General features: G+C 34.1%; 2 protein-coding genes across 3 annotated transcripts; one reads left to right on the top strand and one right to left on the bottom strand.

The window, feature by feature from the left end:
- Positions 1-829: 829 nt before the first annotated feature.
- Positions 830-5,035, top strand: LOC108986503 (protein LIFEGUARD 4-like). Of its 2 annotated transcripts, XM_018959148.2 has the most exons (4): positions 830-1,320; positions 1,426-1,539; positions 3,664-3,821; positions 4,632-5,035. In XM_018959148.2, the coding sequence occupies exons 1-4, from the start codon at positions 1,071-1,073 to the stop codon at positions 4,833-4,835; spliced, it is 726 nt and encodes a 241-aa protein (XP_018814693.1). In that variant the 5' UTR covers positions 830-1,070; the 3' UTR covers positions 4,836-5,035. The 2 variants fall into 2 exon arrangements, with proteins under 2 accessions (XP_018814693.1, XP_018814694.1); XM_018959149.2 differs by lacking the exon at positions 1,426-1,539.
- A 7,658-nt stretch (positions 5,036-12,693) lies between these two features.
- LOC108986501 (serine/threonine-protein kinase Nek2-like) lies at positions 12,694-19,212 on the bottom strand. The gene is made up of 15 exons (XM_018959144.2): positions 19,075-19,212; positions 17,951-18,057; positions 17,801-17,867; positions 17,107-17,172; positions 16,929-16,975; positions 16,763-16,808; positions 16,546-16,626; positions 16,414-16,456; positions 16,232-16,281; positions 16,063-16,144; positions 15,912-15,961; positions 15,142-15,215; positions 14,877-14,928; positions 13,977-14,441; positions 12,694-13,561 (listed from the first exon to the last, which is right to left on the bottom strand). Exons 2-15 carry the CDS (start codon positions 18,034-18,036, stop codon positions 12,932-12,934), a joined length of 1,839 nt encoding a protein of 612 aa, XP_018814689.1. The 5' UTR covers positions 18,037-18,057; positions 19,075-19,212; the 3' UTR covers positions 12,694-12,931.
- Between the last annotated feature and the right edge of the window lie 522 nt (positions 19,213-19,734).

The following is a 19,734-nucleotide window of genomic DNA, read 5'->3' as shown; positions in this document are numbered from 1 at the left end:
ATCTCGGGACTGTACCTATGAAAAAGTAATTTTTTTCATTTGTTTTTTTTGAAATGTTATTTAATTATTTTATTTACAGTCCATCTTAATTCATCTTATTATTATTTAATAATTTTAATTCATAAATTTTATTACTATTTATAACTTATTTCATTACTATTCTTAATTCATTTTAATTTATCTTAACCCATCTTTAAATCTGAACGATACATTAATTTCTTTTGTCTTAAGTAAAGACATTCCGAAAAAATAATGCTTCCGTGTGCTTTTACATCTTCTTTATAAATAATTGTTTTACACTTTCTATCTTTCTTTCTTTCTTTTTTCTTTTATTTTTTTATATAAAATTTATTATTTTAAAAAAATATATATTTATAACCATAAATTAGATAATTATTAGATAATTATTTTAAAAAAATAAATAAAACATATGATTTATATAGAAAAATTTAATTTTTTAATAATAAATCTCACTTTTTTTTTTAAATGATTACGTAATGTTTATACACTTCACGATTATCTATAAAATTACTCTTATTTTTTTATAAGAACATTTATCTATTTAAAACTTATATAGATTATTTCTCATCTTTATAACTATCCTAAATTAGATTTTAAAGACCTTATTTAGATATAAGAAATATTTTATCATTATAATTTTTTTAAATTTTTATATAAAATATAATAAATAATTAAAACTTTTATCTTAAATTTTAAAATAATAATAATAATAATATTATTATTATTAAAAATTATTAATCTAATAATATTTTATTCAAACTTTCATCCTACGGGACGAACCTACTACCTTGGCAATGAAGAGCGGAGACACCTCTGGAACGTCTGCGGTTCTTCCACTCTTTACGAAAAGCATCTATGCTATGTTCCGCGTATCAACCTCCGCTATTTACACCTCTTTCTCCCTCGTTTTCCAACCAAAAACCGCTCTTTTGTTCTTTCTTTTACCCCCCTCCACCGCTTTCAAACCTTCGGACCCAAACTGAGAAGGAAAGCCCCGACTTTTACGAGAAAAACTATCCATTTTGGTGATAGCTCCTGAGCAGAAGAAGATGTGGACCCAGCCTTACCGGAAGAATGACTTGGAGGCCGGAGCCAGGCCTCTCTACCCTTTGATGCAGGAGAGCCCGGAGCTCCGCTGGGCTTTCATTCGCAAAGTTTACTCCATCCTCACCTTCCAACTGCTTGCCACTATTGCCGTCGGCGCCGTGGTTGTTTTCGTCCATCCCATCGCGCACTTCTTCGTTAGCACCGGGGCCGGCCTCGCTCTCTACATCTTACTCATCTTGACGCCGTTCCTCGGTATGTTATTACACTTCTTTTTGCAAGTGCTTATGTTCGTGTTCTGCTTTTTTTCTAAATTTAGTTGTTTAATATCGTTCGTGGTTGTGTTGTGTGGTATGGCAGTGATGTTGCCTTTGTACTTCTACCACCAGAAGCACCCGTTTAATTACCTTCTTCTTGGAATTTTCACTCTTTCTCTTGCTTTTGTGGTTGGATTGACTTGTGCATTCACCAGTGGTAAGTGATGCTAGTATTTGAATTCCATTCTCCATGTTCACATATTGCTCTGTATTTTGTTTGGGAATTGTAAATGACTTGGTTTCGGATATGGGCTCTGTTTGTTTAGTTTTTTCCCCATTCAGATTTCTGCTAGTTATTGATAGAAGAGTACTACAGCAATGGGTTGTGCCACCCACTCTTTTTCAGGTCCACCGTTAAAAATTTAATATTTTGATGCCGGTCCATATTTCCTTTGATATGGACATTACCACTCTATGACTGCATATATCAATTTCTCTTTGATAGAATCTGTTTTTGATCCTTTTCTTTTCTTTGTTGGAAGTCAAACCCGGTCTTTAATTTTTGGTATTTGGGTATATAACTGAGATAAAATTCTGGGTTGGAATCCTATGGTTAACAAGTAAAAATTTAACTTCTGGTTTGTTTTGGTCCTGGTAATGTGGCAGATCCTATGGCCTTAAAAGGGAGGCAGAGAGCCCTTTTGCAAACAGGGCAGTAGTAATTTGAGTGAGTCTTTTGTTTGGTCCCTCGTGGAAAACAGAATAATTTGGAATGTAAATTAGATAATAATAGACAAAGAATGATAAATTCTCCATTGATAGGAGACACCTCAAGACAATTACCCATACATTCGACCACTAACCATTCACTACTAGTTACATGTATACTGCTATTTACAAGATAACTTCCTTATATTAACATGTAACTTGCGCACATAACTGATAAATGTATAATGCATTATAATTGCTCATAGTGCTGTATAACCCAATACTACATCCTAGATATTGTTAAATGCCTCCCACACTTCCATGTGATGTGCAGCACTATGAGCAGTTATTATCCAACTTGCATGGCTTAGTGGTAGGTTGCTATCCAACCTTGTGCATACTTATCCTACGCATGAGTGTATAGGTGTTTGGAATTTGGTTTATGATGGCTATTTTATCTCACCATTGGGAAGAAACTTGTCACCGAGATTATCAATTTTTTTAAAATGTTGGCATGTGGTGGCTCTTTCTTTCCAACATCCTTTCTTCCATAGGCTCCACCTTGCCCTGTTGTTCATCTTGGATCAAGATTCCCTCAAGTTTTTACCAGAACTTGAATTTGAGGGGATATTTTTCCACTCATCTTTAATATGTACTTGGGGAGTTCTGCATCTATGCTGTTGGTAAACCATTCATTACATTTGAAGTTGATGGAGGCTAAATTTACTTTGTGAGATAGACAACTTGTCGGGGTACATTCCTAGTCATCTTCTTCTGCTGATTGAGCTTATCTTCTGCATTCTTGCCAACAACAAAGTCTCTAACATTATGTTAGGACTAAGCATGCACACCACTAGGCAGTGGATATCCTCTTTTAATCCTCCCATGAATGTTCAAATCAAAGCCTTCGGTTTCCATCTTTCTATGCGATTGACTAGTCGATCAAACTTCTATATGGACTCCCAAATGTAACTAAACATTTACTCCCTAACTCATATACTGCCAGTTACACGTGCACTACTATTTACAAGATAACTACCACATTTTAACCGCCAACACATGAACATCATAACTACCGCATGTAATTGAAAGACTTTTTGAGCACCACAACTGAAAATACGGAGTGGATGATAGCTGCCCATAGCACTGCACGTCCGAATACCATGTCCCAGTAACACCTCCAACCCTTCCACGTGATCTCCGTCCAACCCATACATTTCCTACATCGATGTAGTGGTAGATAATTACCCAAGTTGCATGTACAGATCCTGCCCATCAATAGTTACATTTGGGATTTGGTTTCGTGGTCTATCATATTTTTAGTTGGGTTTTTAAAGTTGTTTTGCTTTCTTAATTGTGGTTTTCAGTATGTTTGTAGAAGTTTTGATTCTCTTGTAAGAGATTATAAATGATGGAGACCCATCAGATAGTGTTTTCTAATTAACTGGTGATTGGTTGCTCTGTTAACCTAAATATTTGGCTCACACTTTAGTTATATATACATATATGAGGCTCTGTAATGGTAACATCTATATTGAATTTTCATCCATAAAGATTAGTCTGCAGCTCAATTTTTATACGGCATCTTTTATGTACGAACTTTTGAAGTTTATTATTTTCCAACCGGGCACAGGGAAGGTCATTTTAGAATCTGTCATTCTGACTACTGTTGTCGTCATGAGTCTCACCCTGTACACATTCTGGGCGGCAAGGCGAGGCCACGATTTTAACTTCCTTGGTCCCTTCTTGTTTGGTGCTCTGCTTGTACTTGTGGTGTTCGGAATGATTCAGGTATGTTTAGTATCCTGCATTCATTCCCTGCATATTTATATCATCTCCTTCACTTAGGGGTGTCAATATATAACACGACCTGTGAACCCAATATGAACACGACACGAAATTAGTGGGTTTGAGTTTGATGTTAACGGGTTTGGATCAAAATGGGTTGACCCGTTATGACATGACTTATATAAACAAGTCAATAATGGATCAACCTGTTTAACACGAAATTAATCCATTTTGATTCGTTTAGAATTTATTTCAAAATTGAAATTTTGTTATTGTTAAGCTGTAATATTGGTATTTCTCAATATGTCTATATTTTTATTGTTAGGATTATAATTTTAGACTTATGCTCATATTTGTGTTTGTAATATTGTTTTATTATATGTTAAAATTTGAAAAATATTTATATATATTTTTTAAGATATTATGGTTATTAATAAATATAGATTTTAACTTTTATATGAAATTATGTTAATCAATTCAAATGAGTTATGCATTTTAGTTCAACCTATTTGTATGAAATAAATAGATTTAAATGAGTCATGTCGTGTTAACATATTTTTAATTAATTATTAAACAGGTTAAAACAGGTGACACAATACGACTCATTATCTAAGTGGCTTGGGTTAAGATTTAGAAGTTTGACATATTTAGCTTAACGGGTTAGATTCGGATTGACTTATATAATCGAATGCTCATGACTTGACACGACACGAATACAATTTGCCACCCCTACAGCTTCACTAGTGCACGCCATAGTTGTATTTGTTGCATTTGGTGCTAATTGTGGACTGAGATTTTTATTTCTGGCTGCAGATTTTTTTTCCGCTTGGTAGGATTTCTGTGACGATCTATGGATGCTTGGCATCACTCATATTCTGTGGTTACATAATTTACGACACTGATAATTTGATCAAACGGTTCTCCTATGATGAGTACATCTGGGCTGCAATCTGCTTGTATTTGGATATCATCAACCTCTTCCTGGCGCTTTTAACTATTTTCAGTGCTACTGATTAACGAAAAAAGGAAAGTATGCTGGATCTCTGCTTCCTCATATATGTTCTGTGATCAAAAGATAAATATATTCTTGTCAATAGGTTCATCTTTTCTTCCACCGGTGGGGCTCCACGTCAATGTTGTAACTTGTAAGCCACTCCAATTCTGTAATTACACTGATAAGTAAATACTAGATAATGGAGTTGGAATTTTGCTTTCCATGTATTTGGTTATTGTATATTTTGTTGATAATGGATGTGACCGGTTTGAATCAACAGTATTGTACTGCCCATCATTTGGACAAAATGATGAAGCATACTGGTTTGAGGCACTCGGATGAGTCACATATGGTGAAACAAGGATTGAGATTCATTACAATTTTTTATTCAAACCATTTTTACAATTTAAAGAGAGAGAGAGACAGTATATAATGAGGTTTAAATATTCTCTATTTCTTTAAAGAGTAATATTACATGCAATTGTAGAATGTTTAAGCGTGGAGTTCACTATTAAAATATTAATAGTAGACCTCACAAATATGCGGTCATTTTGAAAAAGAGTAAGGTTTATTATTAAAAAATTAATTTTTTTTATGCGAATTTCGTATTTATTTATTTTTTTAAAAATGATTATGTGACGTTTACGCACTCACAGATGCAGCTATCATTTCTCCTCTCTAAATTGTTCAAAGTGTTTGAGTCAGAAAACGGTAACAAATGCAGGTTGGGGATGCGTGAGTACGCCACAGGAACTTTGAAAATTATGCAAATCTGAATTTTAGTATGAGAGAGTGGTAAAGTGCTTATAATACGAGTCGAGCTAGATCTAACAAGACACGAACCCAACATATATAGAACATACGAAGGTAATGGCTGCCATGGAAAAAACCACTAATGCAGCAACGAAGACAGCTGCATGGAGCTGGGCATGGTGGGATCTGGTTTCCTCTTTTCTTCTTCTCTTTCCTTTCCTTTCCTTTCCTTTCCTTCATCCACCTTCCAACTGTCTTGGCTCAACCGCCAGGGTTGCCAACACTGGCACGCCCACCATTGAATAGAGGATGAATGGTGTTTTAATTTGAAATCAGAAATAAATAAAATTAATCATGATCTATACGCCATTTTTTACTTTGGAGGCTCCTAATTGATACCAAAATCCTTACCATTTTACCTCCATAATTTTATAAACAAACCCAAAATGGTAAATGGGAATATCATATATTATATTTGTGAAATTATCACTTGTTTTAAAAGTTTAGGCTAATGAGAAAAAATAAATTTAATTATTTATATTATATTTGTGAGCCAGACTCTCCCTCAGTGAATGAGTTAGTAAAGTAAAATTAATAATAAAAAATAAGAAATGATATTTATAGTGGTAGAGTACATAAGTATTGTAATTCTTTTTTAAAAAAATGAGTAAAATATAACATTTATATGAAAAAAATTAAATTTTTAATAATAAATCTTACACTTTTAAAAAGATTAATTTATCTGAGTTCAGATTTTATGTCAATGACAGTAGTTGATCCATTAGCAAAGGGTGATGCTACAGCCCTCGCTGAGGGTGTAGTGTTATTTTATATGTGTTTTATTTAAGTAATTTTTTATATAGATCTTTTATTATTTTAAAATATTTTAAAAAAATAAAATAAATTTAAAACATCATTTAGAAAATATTTTCTTAATCAGAAAGTAAAAAAATATATATTAAAAAATACTTTCTTAATCATGAAGTAAAATAAAAAATTATAAAAAATATTTTTAAAAAAATAAAATAAATTTAGAACATCATTAAAAATACTTCCTTAATTAGAAAGTAAAAAAAATTCATTAAAATATACTTTCTTAATCACGAAATAAAATAAAAAAATATTTTTTTATAATTTTTTATTTTACTTCGTGATTAAGAAAGTATTTTTTAATAATATTTTGAATTTTTTTATTTTTAAAAAATATTTAAAATTATTAAAAAAATCTATATAAAAATTAATTTAAAAAACAAAACACATAAAAAATACACTAATCTCCAGCGGGAGATATAGCATTTCCCATTAGCAAAACAGGCAAAATTGTAGACAAACATGACAAGATATGTGACGGACAGCTAGAGTGAGTAGCTTCACCAATCACCAACCATATGCAATTGTGACGGACAGTTAGAAGAACTCGAGTTACAAGAGGGAGAACTAGGCTGCCACCAAAAGGAGCCTAGGTCAAGTTTGATTGAGAGCTTAGGAAGATTGAAAGAGAAAACAAGGAGAGAATGTCACGGAAAACCCTGCTAACAGAGAAAGTCTTGATTCACTCTGCTAACAGTATGGCAAATGCAAACATAATTGATGATCCTATAAAACCCTGCTACATCAAGGTGATAGATAGTCTTGGTGGTGTTCTTGTTTCACAACCACTCATTCGTGAGAATTTCCACACTTGAATTCGATCGATGACTATGGCGTCGATTGTTGATGGAAGTTTACCTCAACCTACCGAGAATGATCCTCTATATGTTTATTGGATTTGTTGCAACATTATGATGCTATCTTGAATAATTAATCCATTGTCCAAGGAGATTGCGTCCAACGTTATATACATTGATTTGGCTTAAGCAACGTGGAAAGATCTCAAAGAAAGATTTTCATGTGCCAATGGTCCTTCAATTGAAGAAAGCTATTTCAAGAATGGTTCAAGATCATGATTTCAGTATTTCTCATTTCACTCGGTTGTAAAGCTATTAAGATGAGGTCGTGACTTTTTTTCCAACACCGAAATGCACTTGTGCAGTACTGCAAATTGTTCTTGATTATCAATAAACATAGTACGTCTTGCAGTTTCTATAAGGTTTTAACGAGACATGTTATATGAATAAATATAGATAGAAGTTACTATTGAGAGAATCTATTTTGCACACATGATGTGGCATTATCTAGACGACACATCTCCACAAGTGAGTGTTGGAAACAATCACCTAGAAGCAGCCACGCAATGAGTGCAAAGTGTGCACTGCTATAGTGACTTCTCTCTAATATTACTCATGTTATATTACATACTAAATTCTTTCAATGCTTATATTACTTGCTACAAGACTCGGCTTCTCCTACAAGTTTTAGTACATACTTATGTTTCTTCATGTGCTTGTGCTTCTGTTAATAAAATAACATATGTGGCATTGTACACATGTTACAATCATTTTTTCAGCTTTTAGAAACTCATCCGATTCCAAAATCAAAGTTATACAATCTGATAATGGAAACGAATTCAATACGATAAAATTCTATAATAATAAATGTGTTATATACCATAAACGATATGTATACACACCTCAACAAAATGGTGTTGTTGAATGTAAGCATCAATACATTCTAAATGTCACTAGAGCCCTCAGATTTCAATACAACATTCCTCTTCATTTTTGGTCTAATTGTATTCTTACCTTAGTTTATATTATCAATAGATTACCTACACTGCTATTGTCTAACAAATCCCCATTTTAAATGTTATCTAAAAACTAATTTCTTATAATCATTTTGAGGTTTTTGGATGCCTCCATTATGCATCTATACTTGCTGCCCATCATTCTAAATTTGATGCAAAAGTTGAACCTTGTGTCTTCCTTGGTTATCCTCCTGGAATTAAAGGCTATAAATTACTTAGGGCTCGATAGAACATTTAGAATATTTTAGAATTCTGTGAATAATTGTGAAATAGTTTAAATTAAAATGTTTTATTGAGTCTTGGAAAAGGAGGGAAAAAATTTTGAATAAAAATATTATAAAATTAAAAATTGTTTAAATATTATTTTGTTTTAAAATTAAAAAAAAAAACTGTATTACTTTTTGTATTTTATTCGAAAGTTTGGGAAAGTTGTATTGGATTTTCTGTTTGGATAATGATTAGGTAACTATTAGATGAGAATATTAAAGATTTGAAATTGAAAAATATTTTGTGTTTGAGTGACGCTTGGGAAGAAAATTATGAGAAGATTTGAAAATATTTGAGAATATCTTGTTACCCAAACAAGCCCTAGTCTTTCTACCAAATCTGTTTTCAACTCCAGAGATGTTATTTTTCATGAGGACTCTTTTCCTTTTCAATCCCAGTCACCATCTACTTCTATTTTAGATCGATTTCTAGTATTCCTTCTCCCATTACAAAAGAAAATCTTCATTCTATTCCCATCACATCTAATGATACTCCTCTTCTCATTCAGAGAGGTCTCATAAAATAGAAGACAACCTTAATACTTGCAAGATTACCTTTATTGATTTCTCCAATCCATCTGATTCCATAGGAGATGGTTCACACACTGTAGGTATATTATATCTTATCTCTGTTACTCTATCTTATTCAAAATTGTCTATTGCTCACCGTGCTCTTACTTGTCTATTTCTTCCCATTATGAACCTAAAGCCTTTAACCAAGGTATCAAATACACACACTAGAAAGAAGTAATGGTTGCTCAATAAATGCTCCTAAATAAAATAAAATATGGGCTCTAACTGATTTACCATCAGGTAATAAATCAATTGGTAGTAAGTGGGAGTACAAATGTAAATTTAATAAAAATGAGACTTCAGAACATTGCAAAGCTACACAATAATAAGGTATTGGTTACTTTGATACATTCTCCATTGTTGCAAAGATTGTCACTATTCAGTGTCTTCTACCTTTGGCAGCTGTTCGCAACTAGCATTTACATCAACTTGATGTAAATAATGGTTTCCTTCATGGAGAGCTAGATGAAGAAGTATTTGTGCAAGTCCCACAAGGATTTACAAAACAAGGAGATACACGAGTTTGCAATATAGTTCAGCTAGTAGGTGTTATTGTGCTATCGATATCCGTGGGAATAGAGCCATGCACAGTCACCACCATGGCAGACTTTGTAGTGGCTAAGACCCATTTCTCCTACAATGCAATTATAGGGTGATCAACTTTGAACAACTTGAAAGTCGTCACCTCCACCTACCACTTAAAGATAAAGTTTCCAACATAAGTAGGTGTCGGCGAAGTTCGTGGCGAGCAAGCATAGCACACAAGTGTTACGTGCAAGAACTTAAGGACAGAGGAAGGGATGTGCGCGTAGCAGAGATGGCGATGAGATCAAAGAGATGCTACCACACCACCTCCCGAACTTATCGAGCATGGGGTTGAGGGACAAGACGAGCAAAAATTTAAGCAGGGAGGAGTTTATGAACCCTTGGAGCTCATAAACCAGGATTCAGATCGCCCTAAGGCAACAACAAGAATGGGGACCGAAGTTAGGTGTTGACTAAAGCGACTCCTAATAGAGCACAAGTCTGGTATCGATGCTGAAATCATCAAGCACCACCCCTGTGTTTGCCTAGAGGTCATGAAGCTTTGCCAAAAGCGAAGGAACTTCAAAACAAAGAAATATGCAGCAATAACAAAGGAAGTCAAACACCTCTTGGCTGCAGAGTTCATCAAGAAAGCCCATTACCTGGAGTGGCTCTCTAATGTGGTCTTAGGGAAGAAGTCAAACGACAAATTGAGGATGTTCGTCGACCTCACTGATTTAAAAAAAGCGTGCCCAAAGGACAACTTCCCTTTACTCACCATTGACCTGATAGTCGATTCCGAGGCGGGTCACGGAATGTTAAGCTTTATGGATAGGGTTGTATTGCTATCAAGTGATGCCTTTTGAGTTGAAGAACACTAGTGCCATGTACCAAAGGTTAATAAACCATATGTTCAAAGACCAAATTGGGCGCAACATGGAAGCCTATGTGGACGAATTGCTTATTAAGAGTAGGGCGCACAAATACCATGCAATAAACTTACACAAGGCTTTCGCTGTTTTGTGACAATACAAGTTGAAGCTCAAATTGACAAAGTGTGCTTTTAGAGTGGATTCGGACAAATTCTTGGGCTTTATGATCTCGAAAAGGGGAATCGAGACCAATCCCAGAAAGATAAAGTGATAATCAACATGAAGGTGCTCAGGAGCCTCAACAAAGTAAGGAGATTGAACAGTAGGATAGCGGCTCTCAATAGGTTCGTGTCCATGTCAATATATAGGTGTTTTCCCTTCTATCAAGTGTTAACAAAAGGCCCTACTCTTGTAATAGTGAATGGGACGAGGCACTTGGGCAACTAAAGGAGTACATGTTCAACCCGCCCCTCTTGAGTCAAGCCAAGCAAGGGGAAACCATATGCTTGTACTTGTCGATTTTTCCATATGCAGTCTCAACCACCTTCATGAAAGAAAACTAGAACACTCAAAAGCCAGTGTGCTACAGAAGTCGGAACCAATGTTGGTAAAGAGATCCATCATGCGATAAAGTTCGTGTTCAAAGTCACCAACAATGAAGCAGACTACAATGTGTTTAAAGAAATAAGATTATGTATTGACAAGAAAGTTAATAGATTTGAGATATTTAGTAGTCAAATAATAATATCAATATTACATACCAACAACAGCAAAGGCATAAGATTTATAAAATTTGAATATAGAAGTGGAGCTTCATCTTTCATCTCGTTTAGGGGTGAAAAACGGTCGGTCCGGACAGGAGAAACTGACCGGACTGGACCGAGACTAAGACTAATCAGTCTCAGTCCATGTTTTAGAGGACCGAAAAGTTTCGGTCTGGTCCCGATCAAGGGTTTTTCCACCCCAGATCTGACCGAATGAAAAATAAAAATAAAAAATATTTTATATATATTATTTATATAATAATTGTATAATTTATTATGTAATTCTCATCTAACATGTCACCATTAACAATATAAAATTTTAAATATGTTATTAACACTTGTTAATATTCTATCAATTAACTAACATATAATATCAATTAATTAGCTAATTATATAGTAATTATATAAATTAATAATGTAATTTTCATCTAATTAATTATCATTGATCATATAAAATACATTTTATTGAGTTAGTTACATAATCTACATTAATAAGTCACTTAATTTTAATTTAGTATTTTAAATAATTAGGTCGAACCAAATGGATCAATCGGACCGGACCGGACCAATAGCTACCGGTCTGGTTCAATCCCTATGGATGTTCAGTCCAAGAAAATGATGGACAAAAAATGGTCAGTCCATCACTGGACCGCACCGGACCAATTGATTTGCACCCTTAATCTCGTTGAATATAAAATTTATTTGGATTATACCTACTAATTGTGGGTTTCATGGATTGCCCCGCAATTGATTCATGTGTTGGGCACGGCGAGGCCCTATTCTAGATTTTTAAAATAAAAATTAGTAAAATTGACTTTTTAATTTTTTATTAAAAATAATTTTATAATTGTTTTTAGTTAAACTGATTGTTGTAAGTTCTTTTTAGCTAAACATACTTTTTAAGATTTTTTTTACTTAAATTGATTTTCTTTGGTATTTTAAGTTAAACAGATTTCTTTAAAACAATTATTTTAGTTAAACTGATTTTTTTAAATCTAAATCAGATTAGTTTAATTCTTTTCATAAATAGAAGTGGCTAATTACAAATTATTTAAAATCTTAGATTTCAATGTTGCGTGTGAAAAACCGAAATGGCTTTCTGTAAACTAACTGAATTTGTAATCAGCGGCGCAATATTGATTCAAATGGAACAAAAGACAATGTGTTTACACAAATCTACAATCATCTCCAAAAGAGTAAGGGTGAGTTTGGATAGACAGTTCAGATGAGATGTGATGCTTTGTTAAAATATTATTTTTTAATATTATTTTTATTTTGAAATTTGAAAAAGTTAAATTATTTATTATATTTTTGTATAAGAATTTAAAAAAAATGTAATGATAAAATGAAATGAGATGTTTTGTGTATCCAAACCCACCCATTAGTAGAAAAAGGTGGTAGCAATGGATGAATAATGATGACCCTTCATCCAATGCGTTTGATTAAATCCAAAACTTAGGATAAGCAACTGCTTTGCTATTTTCTCCTCTTTGAGATAAAAAAGAAACTAACCAAGTACTAGCAAATCTGATGCCTGTCATAAAATCACATGTTGAGTCTCTTGGGAAATAAGTGTAGTTATCACTTATCAGTCTATGCTGCCTTCAAGACAAATTCTCTTTCAATCATCAGGCATAGAAACAACTTGCATTTGCAACAATCATTGTGGTATCAGTATTTCATCTAAATTGCTGTCTCCTTGAAGCTCTTAGTCAACCATATTGCAGTTTCCCTCGGAGAAACTTTCTCAGGCCCAAATGGCTTCAACAACACACCAAGCTCATCAAGCCTTTCCTGCTGTAAGAGCCGTGCGCTGAACTCAAGCAACCCTTCCAATGCCTCTGCACGTTGCTGGTATGATGAGGTGTCAAACCGACGCTGCTGTGACTCAGAAGATGAACGAATTGAAACACCAGTTGGATTATGCTCCGAGCATTCACTAACATTTCCTGCAGCTACATGGCTGGCATCAGTGGGATTGGGCCTGGCAAAGGTTCTGTCCATGACTTGGACTGTACACTTGTCCTTTGTGATTGAGCAGTCACCTCTGTCTGGCAAGTTAGAAGAGCATTGTGCAGATGTTGATGAAGTTTGATGGATTGGAAAGAGAGAATCTTCAGAAGAAGCTAAGTGGAATTTGGCAATCTTGTCAATCTGGGGGGCATTGACAGAGATGTCTGTAGACTCCATGCTGCCAAGTAAGCCAACATTAGCTCTATAAGGGGTTCCTGAGGCTGCAGCTCTTGTTGGCAATGGAAGAGACGCTCTTCGTGTTGCCTGAGATCTTCCCAGTGGAGTTTGTGACATCGGAAGCTGCAAGTATAAGCATTGCTTTAAATAATCAACCAGACAAGTAACACAAAGACAAGACTTGGGTTAATCACGATCCTCGAATCCTCTACAGAAGTGGGGCGTTGCAGGATCCCCAATAACTTGGTAGTAATAGATGATCATCAATCACAAAATCTTATTATTTTTTGTTGTTAACCATTTGATTTGACAACTGTCTTTGATAATTGTCATATAAAGTAACAAATGCAGTGACACTTCACAAAATTAAGAAACCAGACTCTATTTTCTTCCAGCGGGAAAATTTCAGAAAAAAATATAAGGGATTAGAAGTCTTGGAAGATGTTATTCCGTCAGCTATTAACGTTAAGAACGTTGATATGTTGCATGAAAAATGAAGCTGAAATGTTGCATTTACCATGTACACATATATACTTACTGAGTCACGTTTGGAAACAATATGGGATATCTTTGATGGTGTCGTCTGTCTTTTTGGCGTACCAGAAATCTTTCTTGGTGTCAATCTTGGGGTTTTGGAAACACTCGAAAACTTGCTGGTTATTGACTTGTCAAGATCATATTCTTTGTGCATGCAACCAACAGATAATTCTGCGAACTTTTGATTCATGCTTGGGAATTCGAATACCTGCGCTCTCTGAGAAGAACACACGGAGTCTTGTTCAGTTCCAGATATACTAGGATTCAGTGTCCTGTCATTGCTGAATGACATTCTCTTCACTTTCACAGAATGAATTGAAATTGTTTCTGGCTCCACAAATCTTGTTCTCTTTATGTAGTTGGAATCAGACCACCGGGTTGGGATAGTCTGTCTTGGTCTATTCAGGTTTAGATGAATCTTAAGGACGTATGGTTGAAGATGTGGATGAGTCAGCAGCTCTGCAGCCTGATAAAACAAAGTTACACCTATGGTGAATAAGCTGTACAAAGAATGAATGCTGAAGCATATACATTTGAATAATTTACACTGACAAGCTGTAGCATATTATGGACATGGATATGTCCATATCCATGACTTCAACATGTATATAGAATTTCCATTCATATAAACCATTGCATTTGTTTTAATCCAATCCAAAGTATCATACCCATAGGGTTATTGATCATATAAATCCAACACAGCAATCCGTAATCAATTCAATTACGAATGGCAAGCATGGAAGTGACTCAAGCAAATACATCAACAGTTCAGGGACCCATATGGAACATAGACTCCATGATTTAAATGCCAAATGCAAATGGCCAATCAGATAACAGAAAGGATACATGTGCTGATAAAATAAAACAAGTATTACAAGAAGAAAGGAACAGATAGAGTTACACTTGGTCTAAGTTCCGGATTTTTCCGCAGCATGCTTTTAATGAGCCCTCGACTGGTGAAAAAAGAAAAAAAGAAAACAGGACAGGAAAACAGCAGTGGTGGTTAAAGCCCATTAGTTTATGGCACAGAGAGAAAGAGAGAGAGCATTCATTTAAAGAACAAAACAACTTCATTATTTGCTGCTCGGATGGAAAATTTCAAGTCATTAATGACATAAAACGATATAGAATTATAATAATTTCAAAAGAAATTGTTGAGGACTCACAATGCACCAGTATACATGGTTGGAAGGGGAGCCACAATAGACTTATTTATCTTGTTAATGAGAGCTTGCATGTCCTGCTCAGAGAAAGAAGACAAACTCATAATAGTTATATAAAGTGGACCGAAAGAGCAGGAACTTGACACTAAAGGACAAGAGACCGATAGAACCAAACACATGAATATCAAGGGATATGGAATCATTTTTTGTACTTTAAATAGCATCTTCAATGAGTGCCCCCAACAGAATATCTTTCTAAGGTTTAGAGTAAGAATTAAGAACTATAAGAAAGAAATTGATTACTGGCGATTTGAAATATGAATGGACTCAATTTTACTTTGTATTGCTTATTTAAGGGAAGCATTTCTTCAACTGCTATGGGAAATATACTGGAATTCTGCATTTAGTCATCCACAAGCACACGAAACAAATTGTTTGAATTAAATTAGCATTTCTTTGTAATTAAGTAAAGAATTAAGTTGCCAATTGCCCATACAGTCTCATATCATAAGTAGAAAGGTTTCCATATTTCAGTCTTAGATGATACCTCCACTTTGATGTGACAGGTAAGATAATAGCAACACAATCCCATATGATCCAAAGATTAGATTTTCTGTCATCATCACCAGGGTTCCGGAGGCCTACTTAATTGAAGAAAATAGAAAATAACAGCACTAATTAAAACTCCTTGGTACTTAAAAATGTCCCTAAACAAGGAAAAATGGCAAAGAGACAACATTACAATCCATACTTACTGCAGGTCAGAAACTTACAAAGGCTTTAAATGCAGGCTTGTGAGCAGTCATTTCATAAATACAACATCCTGGAATATGCACAGCATTACGTATGCACATTAAAATCCAGCAATTATGAACACCAATCAAGTCCAGAGTGATATTCAAAGTTTAAAAAAATGCAATTTACCCAAAGACCATATGTCTGATTTGGAACCATAAGGTATATCAGCAAGAAGCTCAGGACACATGTAACTTGGAGTTCCGACAATCTGGATATGAAGCAGAAGACCCATGGTGACTATGCAAAGCAGAGGTTGGGAAAAGATGTTGTCATATCATTGGTCATGTTAACTTACAGAGGAAGCAAGATCATCAGAAGTCAACATCTTAGCAAGACCAAAATCACCTGTAACAAATTTTCAAATTTAATCTGGTAAAACTAATTAAAATGTACCAAATGATAAACCAAGACATAATTGAACAAAGACAAAACAAACTTATAACATACACCAAAAGGGGCAAAAGGAGGACCACTTACCAAGACGAGTGTCTTGATCTTTTGTAAGAAATATATTTGAGCACTGAAGCAATTTTGGAATCATCAAAGCAAATTAGCTATGCGACTTCATGTATAAAATCAAACTAGCTTCTCTATTAATTTTCAACTAACCTTGACATCGCGATGAAGAATATGGTTGGCATGCAAGTAATCGAGCGCCATTAGGAGTTGAACTAACCATCTACAAAGTTTCTGCATTTACCGAAAATTTCAAGTATGAACCACACATGCAGCGCCTTAGTTTTCAAATAAGTTCCTAATACAGAATATCCGATTGTATTTTAAAAAATAAATAAAAAGTGGAGACTCAGTCCAAAAGTGTGACAACCTCTTCAGAAAAATGAACACTATTGGCCCTTTTAATTTCTTCTGCCCTGCATAAAAAGAGGTGGGCAGTTGTACATAGGTCAGAAAAATATACAGAATAGATTATGTTCAAGCAGCAAAACATTAATCAAAATCAAATGACCAACTTAATCGTTAAATTTACTAACATGTCTCCTCCTTCACAATATCCAATGACAATGCACACAAAGCAACCCTGGAAGTCAAAACACAAACTGTCATCAACTTTAGATTAATCATAAGTTCTTTAAGATGTATGGAACCAAGCAAAAAATCTACAACACTACATTAGAAGTTAAACAAGTGAAGTGCATGCTCAAAACTGACCTTCTCCACCCAGGAATCTTTATACTCCACAATAAATGGATTCCGTACTTGAGAAATAAGCTCCATCTGCAGGATAAAGAATCAATACAGCATCTTACAAGCTGGTAATTATGAAGAACCATATCTGGATCTAAACATCAAGCAAATCTGAAATTGAAGACAAGCACCTAATAAAGTATCCAGTATGCAAATATGAGCAACTGTAACTTCTCAAATATTAGTAATACTGACCGTTTCCATTTCTTTACATCTTTATAATACAAAAAATAAAAAAATAAAAAATTGAGAACTAATGTGAGTATTTAGTTTAAAACAGTGAGTCAATAACTCTTAAATTTCACCTCTTAGATCACTTCAAAGACTAGCCCCAATTTAGATAGTGAGATGAGATGAGATGGTTTTAGATAAAAGTTAAAAGTTGAATAAAATATTTTTAAAATATTATTTTTTAATATTATTATTGTTTTGACATTTGAAAAAGTCGAATTGTTTATTATATTTTTTGTGAGAATTTGATAAAGTTGTAATGATAAAATGATATGAGATGAGATGGTTTCTCAATCCAAATGTGGCCTTAAGATAAATAAACTCTCACCCTCTATCCCTTAAATCTTTCAACAGAAAGGAATAATGACATTAATATTGCTTTTGAAGCTTCAGAAAATGATAAAAAAAAAAATACAAAAATACTGACCTCCTGGTGGGCAGATCTGCGAGTCCTATCAGTCTGGCGTGCAAGACGGATTTTTTTCAGCACATACCTTACATAGGAAACAAGATTCTCCTATCAGACATGGTTCAAGTTTCAAATCAAATGTTAAGCATAAACAGGTAATGTCCTCACTTCTTTTTCTCATTTTTATGCCTCACGAGAAGAGCATAACCAAAAGAACCTTTGCCAATCTGCTCTAGAATTTCATACTGCTCCATTTTTCTTGTTACAACTTTCCCCTGCTTAGAAAAGAGCTATCAGTCCTAGCAATTATTTAGAAAATAAAAATGCAAATGAAAGATTACACAACACATTTAAAACAGTCTTTACTAGGTAACACATAGCTACTACTGAAACTCTCGTGAAGGGATCTAAATTTAATGGCTGAAGGAATTGTAAACAATTTATACAACCCAAAAGGGTCGTGAAGTTTGTTCTTCAGAAACTGTGTGCTGGGGTACAAATCTCCATGGGGGGGCATTATTTCCCTATTGCCACCGACCTTTGTGGTGTTCACAGGCAAGCACTGCCTAACTTGAACACCCCCTGCCCCCCAGCAAAAAAAAAAAACCGAACCACCCACTGAGGCAATCTGAACTAAAATAACTAGATGACCATCTACCACCTTTGTTATTGAAGTCATTTAGATTAGAATCACATGGTATTTAGGTGTAAAACCCAGGAAAATGAATCCTTGAGGACATATATGGACCACAAGGAATGGAAGGCGAGAAGAGTTGCATCATTATTGAGGTAAATAATGGTAAATTTTTAAAGTGCCTCCATCATTCGCTACCCACTTGTGCCTTTGAATGTAAATGAATAGAATGAACTCATCAAAGCCCTAAACCTACTATTTGAAAAAATATAGGATAAAAGTGAGCTGAAAACAATCAAAGCTATCCAGAGTTTCTTTTGGCTCACGATTATAAATTTATATAGGATCAACGCGCTGAAGCCACTAAATGTAATGCTGAAAGATTGAACCCAGCAATAACAGGCAAAAAAAAAAAACAAGACTTTGAATGCATTCACTTCTTGAAAAAGAAATTGTTTAAGGAAACTGAGAGCAGTAGCACCAAGAAACAGATACAACATTTTCTAGCTGCGAAAGCTTATCTAGAAGGTAAGACAAGAAACCCAAAAACGAAAAAGCTCGAGAAAACAAGAAATTTTAATGGGTAGTTTTAAAACAACAAATAAAGAAACGAAATGGAGAAACGGTGCAGAAGAAAAGCAAAGGAAATAGCAAGTACCTGAAAGCTGAAGAAGATTGGTTGAAGAAGTAGATCCTCAAGTTCGTGGTTGAAAGAGAAAATGGGGAACTAATTCAGCTTCATTTGAATTTGCGGAGATATTTGAAAGACCAACACAAGGAGCTGAAAGAATCCTGAAAGCTCTTCACCTACTGTTATTTATTATATTATTCTATATGTTAGAGACAGAAAGAGCGGCAAAAGAATCGCAGATTAAAATCAAATGTGGATCCCTCCGTACTGTCTTAGATTAGATTATTTTCTGTCTTAATTATTGCAGCTGAGATTTTCGACTTTTTTTTTTTTGTCTTCATTTCAAGGCTTAAAACAGGAGGTGAGATTGTCGAAAAATTAATTAATTAATTTATCTACTTTTTTATGCTAGTTCTTGAGTTTTGTTTTGAGATGATTTAAAATGATCTCACAAATAAATTATTTTTAATAAAAGAATTAATTAAAATATGAAATATTAATTGAAACATATTAATAATTGAATGAAAAATAATAATTTTTTTCTAATTAGATAATAAAAGTGATGGGAATGCTACTAATGTTTGAGAGAGATAGAGAGAGAGAGAGAGAGAGAGAGGGTGGGGTCAAAGCAAAGGTCATTTTAAACATTATGCTTGATATTGTAGAGATTCCTGAAAGTGAAAGGTG

This window comes from Juglans regia, chromosome 8, assembly GCF_001411555.2.
Source record: "Juglans regia cultivar Chandler chromosome 8, Walnut 2.0, whole genome shotgun sequence".
Taxonomy (NCBI): Eukaryota; Viridiplantae; Streptophyta; class Magnoliopsida; order Fagales; family Juglandaceae; genus Juglans; species Juglans regia.
Note: the sequence above shows the minus strand (reverse complement) of the source record. Positions and strands in the feature narration are given on the sequence as shown.